This window comes from Rhamphochromis longiceps, linkage group LG23, assembly GCF_057381845.1.
Source record: "Rhamphochromis longiceps isolate RC_006_pf linkage group LG23, R_longiceps_female_GT1.1, whole genome shotgun sequence".
Taxonomy (NCBI): domain Eukaryota; kingdom Metazoa; phylum Chordata; class Actinopteri; order Cichliformes; family Cichlidae; genus Rhamphochromis; species Rhamphochromis longiceps.
Window position 1 is genome coordinate 11,942,568 of NC_140578.1, and position 13,235 is coordinate 11,955,802.

General features: G+C 42.1%; 1 protein-coding gene across 1 annotated transcript in view; it reads right to left on the reverse strand.

Moving 5' to 3' along the window:
* unc13a (unc-13 homolog A (C. elegans)) overlaps positions 1-13,235 on the reverse strand; it is a 47,165-nt gene that overhangs the window by 6,339 nt on the left and 27,591 nt on the right. The window contains exons 26-39 of the mRNA XM_085397461.1: positions 11,236-11,369; positions 10,957-11,042; positions 9,958-10,084; positions 9,746-9,842; positions 8,895-9,038; positions 8,609-8,686; positions 8,398-8,475; positions 8,139-8,227; positions 7,908-8,054; positions 7,058-7,181; positions 4,193-4,222; positions 3,062-3,118; positions 2,833-2,913; positions 2,199-2,346 (exon numbers count right to left, since the gene is read on the reverse strand). Coding sequence (XP_085253587.1) covers positions 2,199-2,346; positions 2,833-2,913; positions 3,062-3,118; positions 4,193-4,222; positions 7,058-7,181; positions 7,908-8,054; positions 8,139-8,227; positions 8,398-8,475; positions 8,609-8,686; positions 8,895-9,038; positions 9,746-9,842; positions 9,958-10,084; positions 10,957-11,042; positions 11,236-11,369 — 1,420 coding nt within the window. The remainder of the gene's footprint in view (positions 1-2,198; positions 2,347-2,832; positions 2,914-3,061; positions 3,119-4,192; positions 4,223-7,057; positions 7,182-7,907; positions 8,055-8,138; positions 8,228-8,397; positions 8,476-8,608; positions 8,687-8,894; positions 9,039-9,745; positions 9,843-9,957; positions 10,085-10,956; positions 11,043-11,235; positions 11,370-13,235) is intronic.

The following is a 13,235-nucleotide window of genomic DNA, read 5'->3' on the forward strand; positions in this document are numbered from 1 at the left end:
TGAATTATTTCCAGTCATACTTCATCAGAACTAAAAAGCTGGTGTCACCATTTTGAACAGGTAAAGGATGAGAAAGTGGGATTCAGCTCAGTCAGACAATCAAACTTGAGAACACACCAGTTCAGAGCAACACTTCAAAATCTCAACTATTCCAACAAAATTCATTTGCTAGTGTTTGTTGGTAGTGGATACCTTTCACAGTTAGGCATTAATCTGCATAAAAATCTACTTTGAATGCTTTTCTTTCCTTACACATTTCCATCTTTGGTCTCTTTCCAGAGGAAAGTGACACAACTTGACGTGTAACAGACTGCAGTGTTAACAATGTCATATTGAGCCGCTCATCTGAGATGACTGTCGGGGTGCTAGGGCTTGCGCAGCACCAGATCATCATCGTAGCATCAAATTAAACGGCGAAGCCAAGTGCACACACAAACAGCAGAATGCATATGTCTCTGTGTGAGCGTGTATGAACATACCGCATCTGAGAGCAAGTCAGACTCTTTTATTCTGATCTAAAGAGACGGAAATCAGACCACCTGACCCGATGGACTGTTTGTGATTGGCTAGATCTGTTAAGGGGAGACGAGCTGAGAACCCTTTCCCATCACCGCTTTGGGGAGGGTGGCGCTGCGTGTGGAAGCTGACTGGGTGTTTCCATCTCTGCCTGCTTTTGGATGCGATCGCAGGGTAGGGAAGGACAGAGAGCCCTCCCAGACAAACTAAGCCAACAGCCATCATCATCTTCATAATAATCCTACTCTTCCTCTTCAAGCATCTGCCATTTCAAACACAGTGGGAGGGACAGTGACACTGTAAAAAAAAGATTTCCTCCCAGTGTTTCTGGAAATAAATAACACACACACACACACACACACACACACACACACACACACACACACACACACACACACACACACACACACACACACACACACACACACACAGCCCCCTGGCTTCTCTGGGTGACATCATGCTGCATCAGAATTCCTCCACGCTTTAATGCATTTCTATTATATTTGTCTGATGTCCGCGCATCATGCGTCGTGTCTGCTCATACATACTGTCCACGGCGTATGTATTCAGCGCAGTTCTGTACATACAGACATCAGTGTGTACGTTTCATGCATGAATGCATAAAGTTACCATTCTTGCTGTGGTGGTGGGCATGTATGTGTGTTCAAAAAGGCAGAGAGTGTGTTCAGTCTGTGCATTGCATTTGTCTGTTGGGATGAATCTGAGCAGGCAGGACAGTTTCAGGATGCACATGGGGGGGTGGGGGTGGGGGTGGGTGAAAAGGTGGAGGTTGCTGGGCTTTGTTCTGGAGGCTCTCTGGTGGTCCTTGGTGTCTCAGAGCCTCAGCCTGAGTGCCACATACCCTTTTCTGGGTAAACATCCTCACTAGTGGTGAATCTCACCCCCTTCCCGCCGAACACTGTCCCACAGACGGGGCAGGAGGTGGGAGTAGACAGAGAAAGGAGACACACGAAGAAATATGAGGTTTGCAGAGAGTTTCACAATTACAGAGTAGAAAACAGACCAACATGTAAAAAGCATTTTCCCTGATTTGTTGGGGAAATTGAGCTACTTCTACCAAATAAGCAGTGAAAAAACTGTGTCTTGCAACATCAAAAGCCACATGGCATTAGTTAAAAAATTCAATTTTAAATGATTATCCACTCAAAAGGCATTTCTACCAGTGCTCGGGGACTATGTGTGAGCGTCTGATGGCAGAAACGGGATGGCTGTTACACAGCTGTGTGACAGGAGGACGGAGGCTGAGCAGCAGCATCAAAGAGAAGGAAAACAGAGTGGGTAGGTATTTATTTTTTCATTGCAAATAGCTGTCAGATCATCTACAGAATAGTGGCTGCAGTTCCAGAAGCTCGCTATCAGGAGACTCAGCATTTCAGGACAGTGAGAAATATTGTGCTGTTGCAGTTTCAATTTTACGCTCTACGAGGCACGTGAGATACTTTGAGCGTATAGAAACTTGGCATTTGGGAAAACCCTAACATCAACAGAGGGGGCAGCGAGAGGGGCTCCTCTGAGAGTGTGAGCGAAGAAGGAATACATTTCCCTTCCTCAGAGAATTATGTAAGATGCTGTAGGTAGTTAAGCTCATACTTAACAACTGAAGATACTGGAAGGTAAAGCAAATTCAAAGCCCCTCAGACACAGACAGATTTGTACGTTACCTTGAGCGTTCTGCGATTGGACAAAGGTCTTTATGAGTTTGTCTGTGGCCTGCGTGTAAAGGGACAGGGCGTAGTGGAGAGACTGAAGGTCAGGACTCTTCTCCAGGAATGTCTTCTTCAGACCCACACCACCAGCATGGAAATATTGCTGTCACATAAAAGGGCGGGGAAAAAAACATTTTACCAACATCTTCCGACCAGCAGCTGACTGAAGAAATAAAAGGGCACAAATAATTATAAACACAGCAGAGTGATCATCAGCGAATCCTGACATTCCCACAGTCACACATGAATCCAACACTAAACCAGTCAATACTGACAACTGCAGATAACAATTCAAAACGCTTCTATGATGTGCAAATTAGAGCCCCCGTAGAGCTTTAAACAATCGTTTTAACATTTGGTGCTATGTGGGTGCCTGTGTTATCTTGGGAAAATGCTTTGGGAGTGAAATTATGTGTTATTTTTCTTTTATTAATTCATCCTAAAGGGATAAAAAAAACCCTCATTTCCTGGTCCCAAACTCTGGGTTTTAAGACTGTACATTTATGACTTCTTGTTTCCTGAAACGCTTGCACTGATAATAAAGAGAATATTCAATGTTTAATCACTGAAAATGAAAGTGAATCTCTACCTTGATGGTGTCGAGAGCCAACTCTATCACAGCACATTGCTTGGGTGTTAGCGCTTTGGCCTCCTCACGAACCATGTGCTCCTAAAGATGCCAGCGGGAGAGGCATAAAGCAAAATGACCAATATATCCCCCTCATATGCTCTTCCGCATATTTTCTAAGCAATTAGAGACTCAGTCCGAAGCACTGGTGCCGGGCCCAGAGCGTAAGTGTAGCAGAAACATATTGTACCTTCAGCTTGGACAGCTGTCCGAGCTCCTTGGCAGCGTTAAAGATGAGCTGAGTGCCCTGGAAGAGACAGAAAGGCAGAAGGAGGAACAAGAAAGGTAGACAAGCAGAGAGAAAGAGAGAGAGAGAGGAGCGCTGTTATTATCGTGACAAAACAACGGCGGCGGTAAATGGCTTAGTGTCACACAGAGGACAGCGACGTTTCTGACACACACATTCATAAACAGTCACTCTGAACCGCTTTACAGGTGTCACGGTACATTTTCCTTCAAGTGCTGTTATCACACTTATCTGTCTTTTAATCATTCCAAAACATTACACACAAACACTACAAGGAGAAGGGAAAGTGGTTCAGCTCGTAGTAAGGGCAGGAAAATAGACATATTTGTGCACTCAAATGCACACAGATACACTCACTCTCCCTCTCTCACACACACACACATATCTAGCAGCTATAAAGCTTCACCGTGGTGTGTGCTGGTATTTATTGGTCCAGCCTAATGCAGTACTCTTGTAAGAAGATGTATCCTAAGTACTGCTGACTGTGGTTACAAATACGGTTTTGAAAGTTTACCAAAACCAACTGTAGTTTTGTATTCTTTCAAATAATGCAATAAAAAAAGAATAGCAGAAAAGTTTCAGGAAGAGCTTTATTAGCAAATAACAGAGTGCACTTCTGAAACTGTGGGGAAGCAACAGGGAAGAATAATCCAGCATCCCTCCACTGCTACTCTAAGCTAAACTGTCAGTCGTGCAGATAGATGTGCCTTTGGTTGCAGGGGCTGCTGTGATGAATATACTTTTTTACCCTGCAAGCTTGGCTTCCCTTTGATTTGGCTGTGAAGCTAAACCACACTCTGTTGTCTTTTTGTTTTTTTGCACATAGCCAGCCAGGTCTGAGTCAAATTAAGTGACTGCTGAACACACTGACTTTCTGTGTTTAAGTCACAAATGTCTACATCCAATAGAGGTATGTTTACAGCACACTATAAAAAGCACTATGTAGATAGTGAAAAAAAACAATATTTCCACTGCTTTGTTTGACTGGGAGCTGAGGGAGAGAGACATAGACATGGAGAGAAGACGTGGAGGAGAGAGACAAGACACATTGATCTAAAGGGGTTTAGTCCTTACATCGCTGTGAGAAGCACTCTTCAGCCTCCCCTGGAAAGAGAGCATGTGGTTAATACTTCAAGCAGTGGCCAGTCCCTGCTGTCTGACTTCACGCTCACTGGCTGCATAAGAGCGTGCAATCAAAAGCTCAGACGTTGCTTTAAAAATGTTAACGAATGTTGGAAAAACCCTCGTCAGTTTTTTCAGTTTATTTCTTTTTTTGATCGATTGCCAATCCAACATTATGAGAGTAAATGCTTTGACTGCACTCTGTTCACTTATGATCATTGCAGAGATATTGTTTGCATGTGGTCTGATATTTCAGCCAGGCCACTCGTAACCTGTTTGCATGCAATCCAAAGCAAAAACAGTGCCAGGAAGCATGAAAAAAGGAAAAATCTAAATGTATCTTAGCACGTAATAGTTTCCATTAAAGAAATGTAATATAACATCTTGGTCAAAGTTAAAATAAAAATTTTACCTAGGGGAAACATATGCATACTCTCTTTACTGCTCAATAAGAAATTCATTTTCTGGCTATCAATCACAGCACACGAACATTTTACCTGCATGAAAAATACAGGGCGCTCAGTCACGTGAACAAGACTAAAATTGGGCTTATCATGAAAGAAATCGTTTTACAATATTTAGATTTATGCACAAATTAAACAGGATGGTGCTAGTGAGTTTTAGGTGTGATGGCAGGCCGATAGTTTTACCAGTTTCTTAGTGGAATCACTGAAAGATAATATTTTCAATAATTATGCAGCATTAAAGCTCTGTGCAGTAACTTCCATCCAAAGAACAATTTTAGAGTCTGCATCTTTATGATGTTAAACCAGCTTCTCTTAAATAATTTATTGGAAGTTACCAGAGATCAGAATGAATAACTTGACATTAAAATAAATGTTTTCATACATCTTTAGGTTGTCAGCATCAGAAAGTGAAATATTTGGTCCTAAGACATTAAGAAAACAAACCGTGTACCTCGTTTGCACAACCTAAACCCAAGAAATAGCATCGAGACTATTTATAAAAACACAATGACAGTAATTATAGCAACAACAGAACACGAAACCAAACCAGAAGAGACCAACAGGACAGGTCCGCAGAGACATACAGTGCACTACAGTGTCGTACAGGATACTGAGAGAAGACTGCAGTGTTGAAATAGATCAGATGCAAGCAACAAACCCACAGTAGGGGGTAGGAAGGCAGGACACAGTTCAAACAGGTAGGAAAGGTGGGGACAGTGGGGTGAGAGGATTGGAAAGGGCGGAAAAGGGGTGCTGGAGTTTGGTCGGGACAGTAGATACCAAGCTACCGAGAGATCAGTCACCTCACCGGGGTCCCCATAAAAGGGCGCAATGCATGAGAAGAAACAAGCCAAACCCAGGCACAACAGAGGAGAGGAGTACCATTTCCTGTTTGAGGAGAGCGTTCATGAAGAAGAGACAGCAGAAAAGGGAGAGGGGGCTAATCGGTGAAGATTGCTGAGGGGTGGGGTGGGACCTATTAGAACTAGTTAGGAATGCACCATGCTCCTGTCTTCTCAAACGAGAGACAGACTTGGAGGAGAGAAGAGAAAAGAGGAGACATGAGACAGATCAAAGAGGTGAGGTCGTGAGAAGGCAGACGGTGTGATGTGGGGTAAAAACAGGGGAAGATCGCAGCCACATATAGCAGAGAAATTGACCACCGTGGACTGACAGACAGACAAACACACAGGAGTGCTGTACTTACAATCATCTGTGGAGGGAGAGCGGTGGGAGCAGGATGTAATAGTAATCACAACAACAACAACCAGAGAGAAGGGTCAGTCAAGCTGCAAAGAGCCCCACATCAATCAAAATCACAAGTTTGGGCCCCAGGCCTGGAGGGACGTGGAGCAACTGACACCTGTTTAGAGCCTGGACTAAGCACAGGTAGAGAACTGAGCAGGTAGCCATAACACCTAAGCTAACTCGTTACAGCATCAACTCTTTGCTCATAAAGCAAATACGAGGTTTAACTTTCAGCAGCTTCACATGAAGAGTGTCGCTGTGGGTGTGATCGTGCAGCTTTGGCGCACATTAAACTCTGCGTCCTGTGACTGAAGGTCACAGTAGCCACAGATTATCACTTTATTATCAGTGATATGAGGCTCTTTAGTTAATAACCAAACAGAAATAACACATATACCAAAAACAAACAAAAGAAGAGCGGCTGCTTTCCAAAATGTATCATTCTTTTCAGAAGTGGGTCGGATCCTTTAGGCTAACATTTTTATGCAACTCTGATGTGAGTTACTCATAAATCAGGAATCTCTCCAAACAACTGACATACTGGAGAGCAGCCATGAGCTGGTGCAGGAATGATATGGTGCAGTCCTTTTTTTTCTTTTGCTTTTTAAGGGTTTCGTCTGGATTGTTTGGATGAACAAAGGCACCTGCAGGGCAATGCTGCATATACTGCGTGTAGGGGGGGTGAGCAGAGGGTAGGATGTAGATGTGATGCAAAAACTGTTTGATCTTTTGCTTAGGCATGGGCCACACAAAATGTCTGCATTTGTTTTCCCTTCTCTCGTTCTCCACCTCCTTCTTCTTTCTTTCTGTCCTTTGATGTTGCCTTGGCAGTAACAGGTGTAAGTAGAACATACTTGTGCACGTGTAGGCCTTATATACTGCGGGGGTCACCATATGAACATGTAATATCTTCATTTATGTTGCTATAAACATCCGCAAGGACTTCAAATAATCATTAAACATTTTGTAAAGAGATGATAGCGATGGATATGTGTACATGTCTCTTTCGTCTACACAAATTAGCCAAGAAAACATCTCTAAATATGTCTATTTTGTGTGTTTGTATGTTCTTTTGTGCATTTATACTTCTATGCGCTCTTACCGTTTGGTCTGTGAGCGGTGGCAGAACGATGGTCTTCTCCATGGTGTTCATCACCAGCTTCCACAGCTCCTTCAACACACGTTTCAGCACAGTCTTTTCACAGATCTTAGCAAACAAAGTTAGGCTGGCAGGAGGAGGGAGAGACACAAGTAAGAAAGAGACGTAAGTATTAAGCAGCAGAGGGGAAAAGACACAGTCTACCTGAAGAAAAATCGGATCATCAAAAGAAAAAGAGGTAATATGAAAAAGAGAAATACCTTCATGAGGGAAAAAACGCTCAGAAAAGCAGAAAATTTGGGGAAATTTCAATATTTTTCATTCATTCACAGGCAAATAACGTTTCCAAGTCATTCCTACAAAAACAAGGGTGGTTGTGGCATCCTATTATTGCACCACAGTTAAATTCAGTGAACTCTTAAGAAACCGTTAATTCATAAATGTTTGTAAAGACAGCGTGCACGGCTAGGTGATGGATTGTACACTGTACACCTGTGGGAATGGGACTGAAAACACCCAAATTCAAAGATTAAAAGATACGGACTAATACTTTTATCCATATATCGTATAACCACAACCAACAAAGCCAAAGATTCAAACCATCACATCAGTGTATTCACTGGTAATCCCTGAAAGATGAAAGCTCAGTCTCCAGAGTGTTTTAAAGGTCAGTTTTTTTCTACTCTTTCATCTTGATTATGTTATTGTGCAGGAATTTCTCCAGCTCTAGCCACGAGCATCGTTACCCTACCCACCTACTGTTCAAATCTTCTATCTACAAGTCAATCAGGCAGTCAGTCAGAAGAAACTTGCTTCCAAATAGGGAATCATTTTAAGCTAAAGATTGGCTCACTTGCTGTCCAGGAACTCCATGATTGGCTGCAGGACATTGTCAGCATCCTGGGCCACGCTGCTGGCATTTCCCACATTTGAGGTTCCCTTAACCTGAGCCAAGATGTCTCCCATCTGCTTAACATTTTCCTCAATATGAGGCTGGAAACTACAGAGGATGAAAGGGAGAAGGTTTAAGAGACTGCATCTGTAGCGTTCATTTGGATATGAATATGTGTGAGCGTGTTCCCACCTGACAGCAAAGACCCTGCTGAGATCATCCATGACATTGTTGAGTTTGACTTGCAGGTCTTTCAGGATATCACTAGCTTCAACACACAGCTAAAATGCCACAATAAAAACACACAAACTCACTCAGCTGTTTGGGTTGACTGGCGGCTGTGTGATAGGATAATAATAACACATGGCTGATATACTAGCATTAGGAACTATGTCTGAATAATTAAACAGTCTAAGTTTTGGCTGTTTGCGAGTGGAGAAGAGTTGCTCACATCTTTTCCACCCATGGCTTCAAACATCTTCTCCAGCTGCACCCTCAGCTGCTGGATGTTGTTGATCAGGATGCAGGGCTAGAAAGAAGCGGACACATGCGCATGTTTTTATGTTTATTCCAAAAGTTGGCTTTCGGTTTTTGGCAAACAGAATAAAATGAGACCATCTGTGGAAAAACCACATTGGGTCATTATGTCTTTGGCCACTCACCACTTTCTCCATGGTGACATAGTTGGCAAACAGCTTTGATATGATGTCAGCATAGGACAGAAGCACATTGCTGATGGTCTGGAGAAGAAAACAACAAAGGAAATATTTTTTTCTGCTCTTGTGTAAAGTGTCCTTGGGTTTCTTAAAGGGCGCTATACAAATCAAAGTTCTTATTATTATTACTGTTATTATAAAAAATGTTTTAACATGTACAGAAAAAAAATTGAAGACCTCGGTCTTGCATTTTTATTTTGTAACCTGCAAATGACATTTTCACTGCACCTACCTTGGCGAAGCGCTTCATGTAGTGTCCTACAATCTGCGGATCTGGGCACTCTAACTTCCTGATGATCTCAAAGCTCTGGTTGAGCTGGGAAAAGACATCCACAACTGAACAGGAGAACAGAGCATGCTCCGATGTGACCTGGAACTGCAGGGCAGAAAAGATACGCGGGAAGATTAAAAACTGGGGAAAATTAAAGGAGAAAAAGTCACAAGAAGGGGATGAGTAAGGTTGCAGGTGAGATTGTGTGCCCGTCTAAGACCATACAGACAGACCATTAGATGCGTTATTAAACTGGACCTTTGATATATTTCACTGCCTGTACAGAGACTCTGACCTCTCAGAGCCAGCCGTACAGACAGTTAGACAGCCATCCAGTGACAGGTGGGAGCTCCTGTCTGTCTCCTTGTAATTGGCTGCTGGTTACCGCCTGGTCCTTAATTGGCTAGAGGTGAGTAGGTGCTACTCCAGGGAGTCAGGGTAATGAGTTGAGGACAGCTTTTCTGCAGTCAAACCTTTGGAATAAGGCCATTAATTTACAATGTCCTGCTGTAACAGAATCATCTTTGGCTTTAAGCATATGCAAGTCACGGGCACTCTTTTTGAAAACTTCCCAAGAATCTGCACTGCTGAGTCCATGCTTTCTATTTCAGTCTTTGAAGAATGCTGGGGAGACAGGAGAACGTGTGGGAGGCGGGGCGGGAGTGGGGAAGAAACTTTGGATGATAACTCTGAGTGTGGCAGAGGAAGTACAAAGGATGGATTACAATAATTCTGCTTGAATAACAACAGCGACTCAGCGCTTCAAGAGGGCTGAAGGAGAGATAAGGAGGAAGGGAGCTGGAAACGTTTACCCCATCTTTTTTGTCTCTTTCCAAAGCACCGTGCAGAAAGTCACGAGACACTTCTTCGTTTTCATCCAGCCACTGGATGACAAATGGCTCAAACCACCTACGGGGAGCAACAATTTAGATATTTGCAAACTAAATTCGAGCATTTCAAAAATATATTCTATAATTCTTTTTCACCGGATGCGTCTGTTTCTACAAAACAAGATGCTACTCACGCAGGATATTCAGGCACTCTGCTCTTGAAGAAGGGCAGGTCCTTGCAGTACTCGTTGTACAGCCACTTGACCTTGAAGTGCAGGTTCATGTAATCTGCACTCTTGCACAGGCGGTTTTTTTCATGCTCTGTGAAAAGGAGAAAACACGTATTTCCAGGACTGTTTAGGCGGCCAGCATTTCCTGCAGGTCTGTTATGCACAGAGAAACTGAAAAACTGACACTTTACAGATCATTTTATAGAATAAATAGTTTTAAAATACACAAACATGATTCCAGTCATGCTTGGATAGAGCCAAATCCTCTTTTTGTCTTATCAGAAACTTTATTTTTATGCATAAATACTTTTTTAAAATATCAGATAAAAAATATGCATGCTAGAAATCAGAATATGCATATCACAAGATCTACCAAAATTAATATATTTTGCTTCATTGTTTGAAAAAAAATGAGATCTTTGCTCTCAGCAGCGGTACTGGAAGATTTAAATCAGGCAGGCAGTTAGTCAGCAAGAACAGCTGCTTGTCATGGAGCACACATTCAGTGTGTGTGTGTGTGTGTGTGTGTGTGTGTGTGTGTGTGTGTGTGTGTGTGTGTGTGTGTGTGTGTGTGTGTGTGTGCGTGCGTGCGTATGTGTTTTAATGATTAAAATGGTTTTTTGTTTTTGGAGGATGTAGATAGCCACGAGTAGAATAACTGGATCATTTTATTGCTAATACAAAAACAAAACTTGCGTATAATGTTTGTATGACTGTAACATTCAAGAGAGTTTAATATAATAGGTGGCTTTTTAATATCCATTTGTATATACTGAGTGGGAGTCCAGCTATGGCCAATAACCAGTGTGCTGAACTACCAGCAGCCGATAGTTAAACAAAAGCACAGACGTTTAATTAAATTCTCTGAATATTAACTGAATTCTTTTCTTTTCTGTGTTTTTGTATGCTCGCTACTTTTAAGACTACAGCACAATACTAACTGTATTATCGGTTTTTACTCACCTTCCATTGCATACTTCATATCCTGAGCAAATAAGTTCCACATAACTTCCGCGCTGATTTTACCCACATTGAGCTCCTGAGGGAATCTGGATGCAGAAGGAGAACATGTAACCGGGAAAGCTGACGAGAGCCTCAGAGTGCAGTTTTAATGGCACTATGAGAAACTGTGGATAACTACATAACATTAAAATGTCATTAAACCCATTCTGTTTAAATTTGTACAAGGAAACAAAGCAAACACAAAGGTAGAACGGCCGTGTAGAAAACTTAGAGACATACTGATTTAGGCAAGGAGTGTAAGAGTTCTTGTCTTCCTCAATGATTGAGACGATAAGTGTGATAAACTTGGACCAGAAGTCGAGGTTTTTGATGCTGGGTCCTTGCTCCTCTGGGGGCACAGCACCCTGCTTGGCCTGGGAAAGCAACAACATGAGTGGCGTTATAATGACTCATGACAATGGCTTTCTGAGGTTTACCTGCTATTATTGCCCCTTTTGGCTGAAAAATCTGCACATAAGTGAATTTTGATCAGTGAAACGGTTTTTAAAGCCGTACAACAGGATGTCCAGAGTCGTGTAATTGTGTAATCTTAATGTGAATTTTACCAATAATATTTCTGTCGTCTGCAACGGGGAGACGTTTTTGGAGGGAAATCTCGACTGCGTTGTTAACTCAACAACTCATACATATTAAACACTTGCTGCTCAAACAGCTTTAAACAGACTGCGAATGTCAACTGTCTGGTCGACTTCTTTGAAACAGCTGAAGATGTGCTGAGAAAAAACAAAACAAAACACTGAGCTGGCTGCTGCAGGGTTTGAAGAGTGAAGAATGATCTTGCAGAGATTTCAACAAAATATAGCAAAGTCCCTCAGGACGAAATGTTTTATTCAAAGAGAAAAAAATGCTTATTTGAAATTCACGGGGAAGTCAGAATTGGGCTTGGTGCTTTAATGAGGGCTCAAAGCAAGTTCTAGAAATCGCTGTTGGAATCGGCTACAGGAGTGACGGATGGAAGAGCCTGGCTTCACCAGACTAAGACACGGACTTACCGCGCGCGCACACACACACACACACACACACACACACACACACACACACACACACACACACACACACACACACACACACACACACACATACAAACCAACAACACACAAGTGTCTACATATGGAATGAGGACAAAACTGAAATCCTTTCTGTATTAGAAATGTAAAAATGTAAATATTATTCTCTTTGTAGTGATGACTTCTGGGTAAAACCGCTGATTTTGATCACTAAAGTTGTACTTCCACCTGTAATTCAATCAGCTGATGAGTTTCTAAAACTTTAAGCTTTTTCCCCTGGTTTGACTTTACTTTGTTTTCACATAAAGAAAACTCCAAACGAAGCAAAACGTGTCTTTTTTATACAAACCGCATGAGAAAGTTCAGTCTGCTTGTTGGCCAGATGTGCAAGAGGAACAATAGCAAAAGCAGGTAGAAGACACAGTATTCTGAGCTACAGGATAACTTTGCAATGTCACTTCTTCCAATTCTTTAAAGTTTGTGTACTCTGCAGGCTTATGGTACTCTGCTACATCCCAGGAAGCAAAGCATGCCTGGCTATCAGAAGGCAAACGCCCAGCATATATTCAGTGGTTGGGTCAGATCATATTCCCACCATAAACGAATCAGTCTGAAGTTCATTTGGAACTGGATCGAGACCGCCTCCTCGAATGCGTCTGTGGTAGATTCACTGCAAGTGCAATTACCCTGCTCGTGTCTGCAGAAGCGAACCGCACCAAGACGGAAAATGAACCAGAATTCAATTTAAGCAGACTTAATGGTGCAGGTGTGAAGGCGCTGAGATTGTGGTTGGGCTGTCATTATTCCCGGCATTTTGCTTAAGGGAAACTGAACCGGACAGAAGTTAAATGTAAGCAAAACGATCATCAGTCACTGGAAATCTACAGCAAAAATTCCAAAGGAAACCTCAATGCCTTTTGCCACTGAATGAAATATACCAAGTTTATGTGTTTTGCTTGGTAACGACCAGAAGCTCAGAACGATATCAACTAAAAACAGATCTAGTTTGTCCAAAACCAAACATGAACCAAGGAAAAAATGGACTAAACAAATAAACTAAATAAACAAATCATAATTCAGCACTTTTTTTTCTATAATTTGCCGTAAGCAAATTATAGAAGACTGTTGATGTACCTTTAAGTAAATAAAAAATGAACAAATGCAGATACCATCACCATCACACCTGAACATCTGCACTTTTCTAACTGTTTG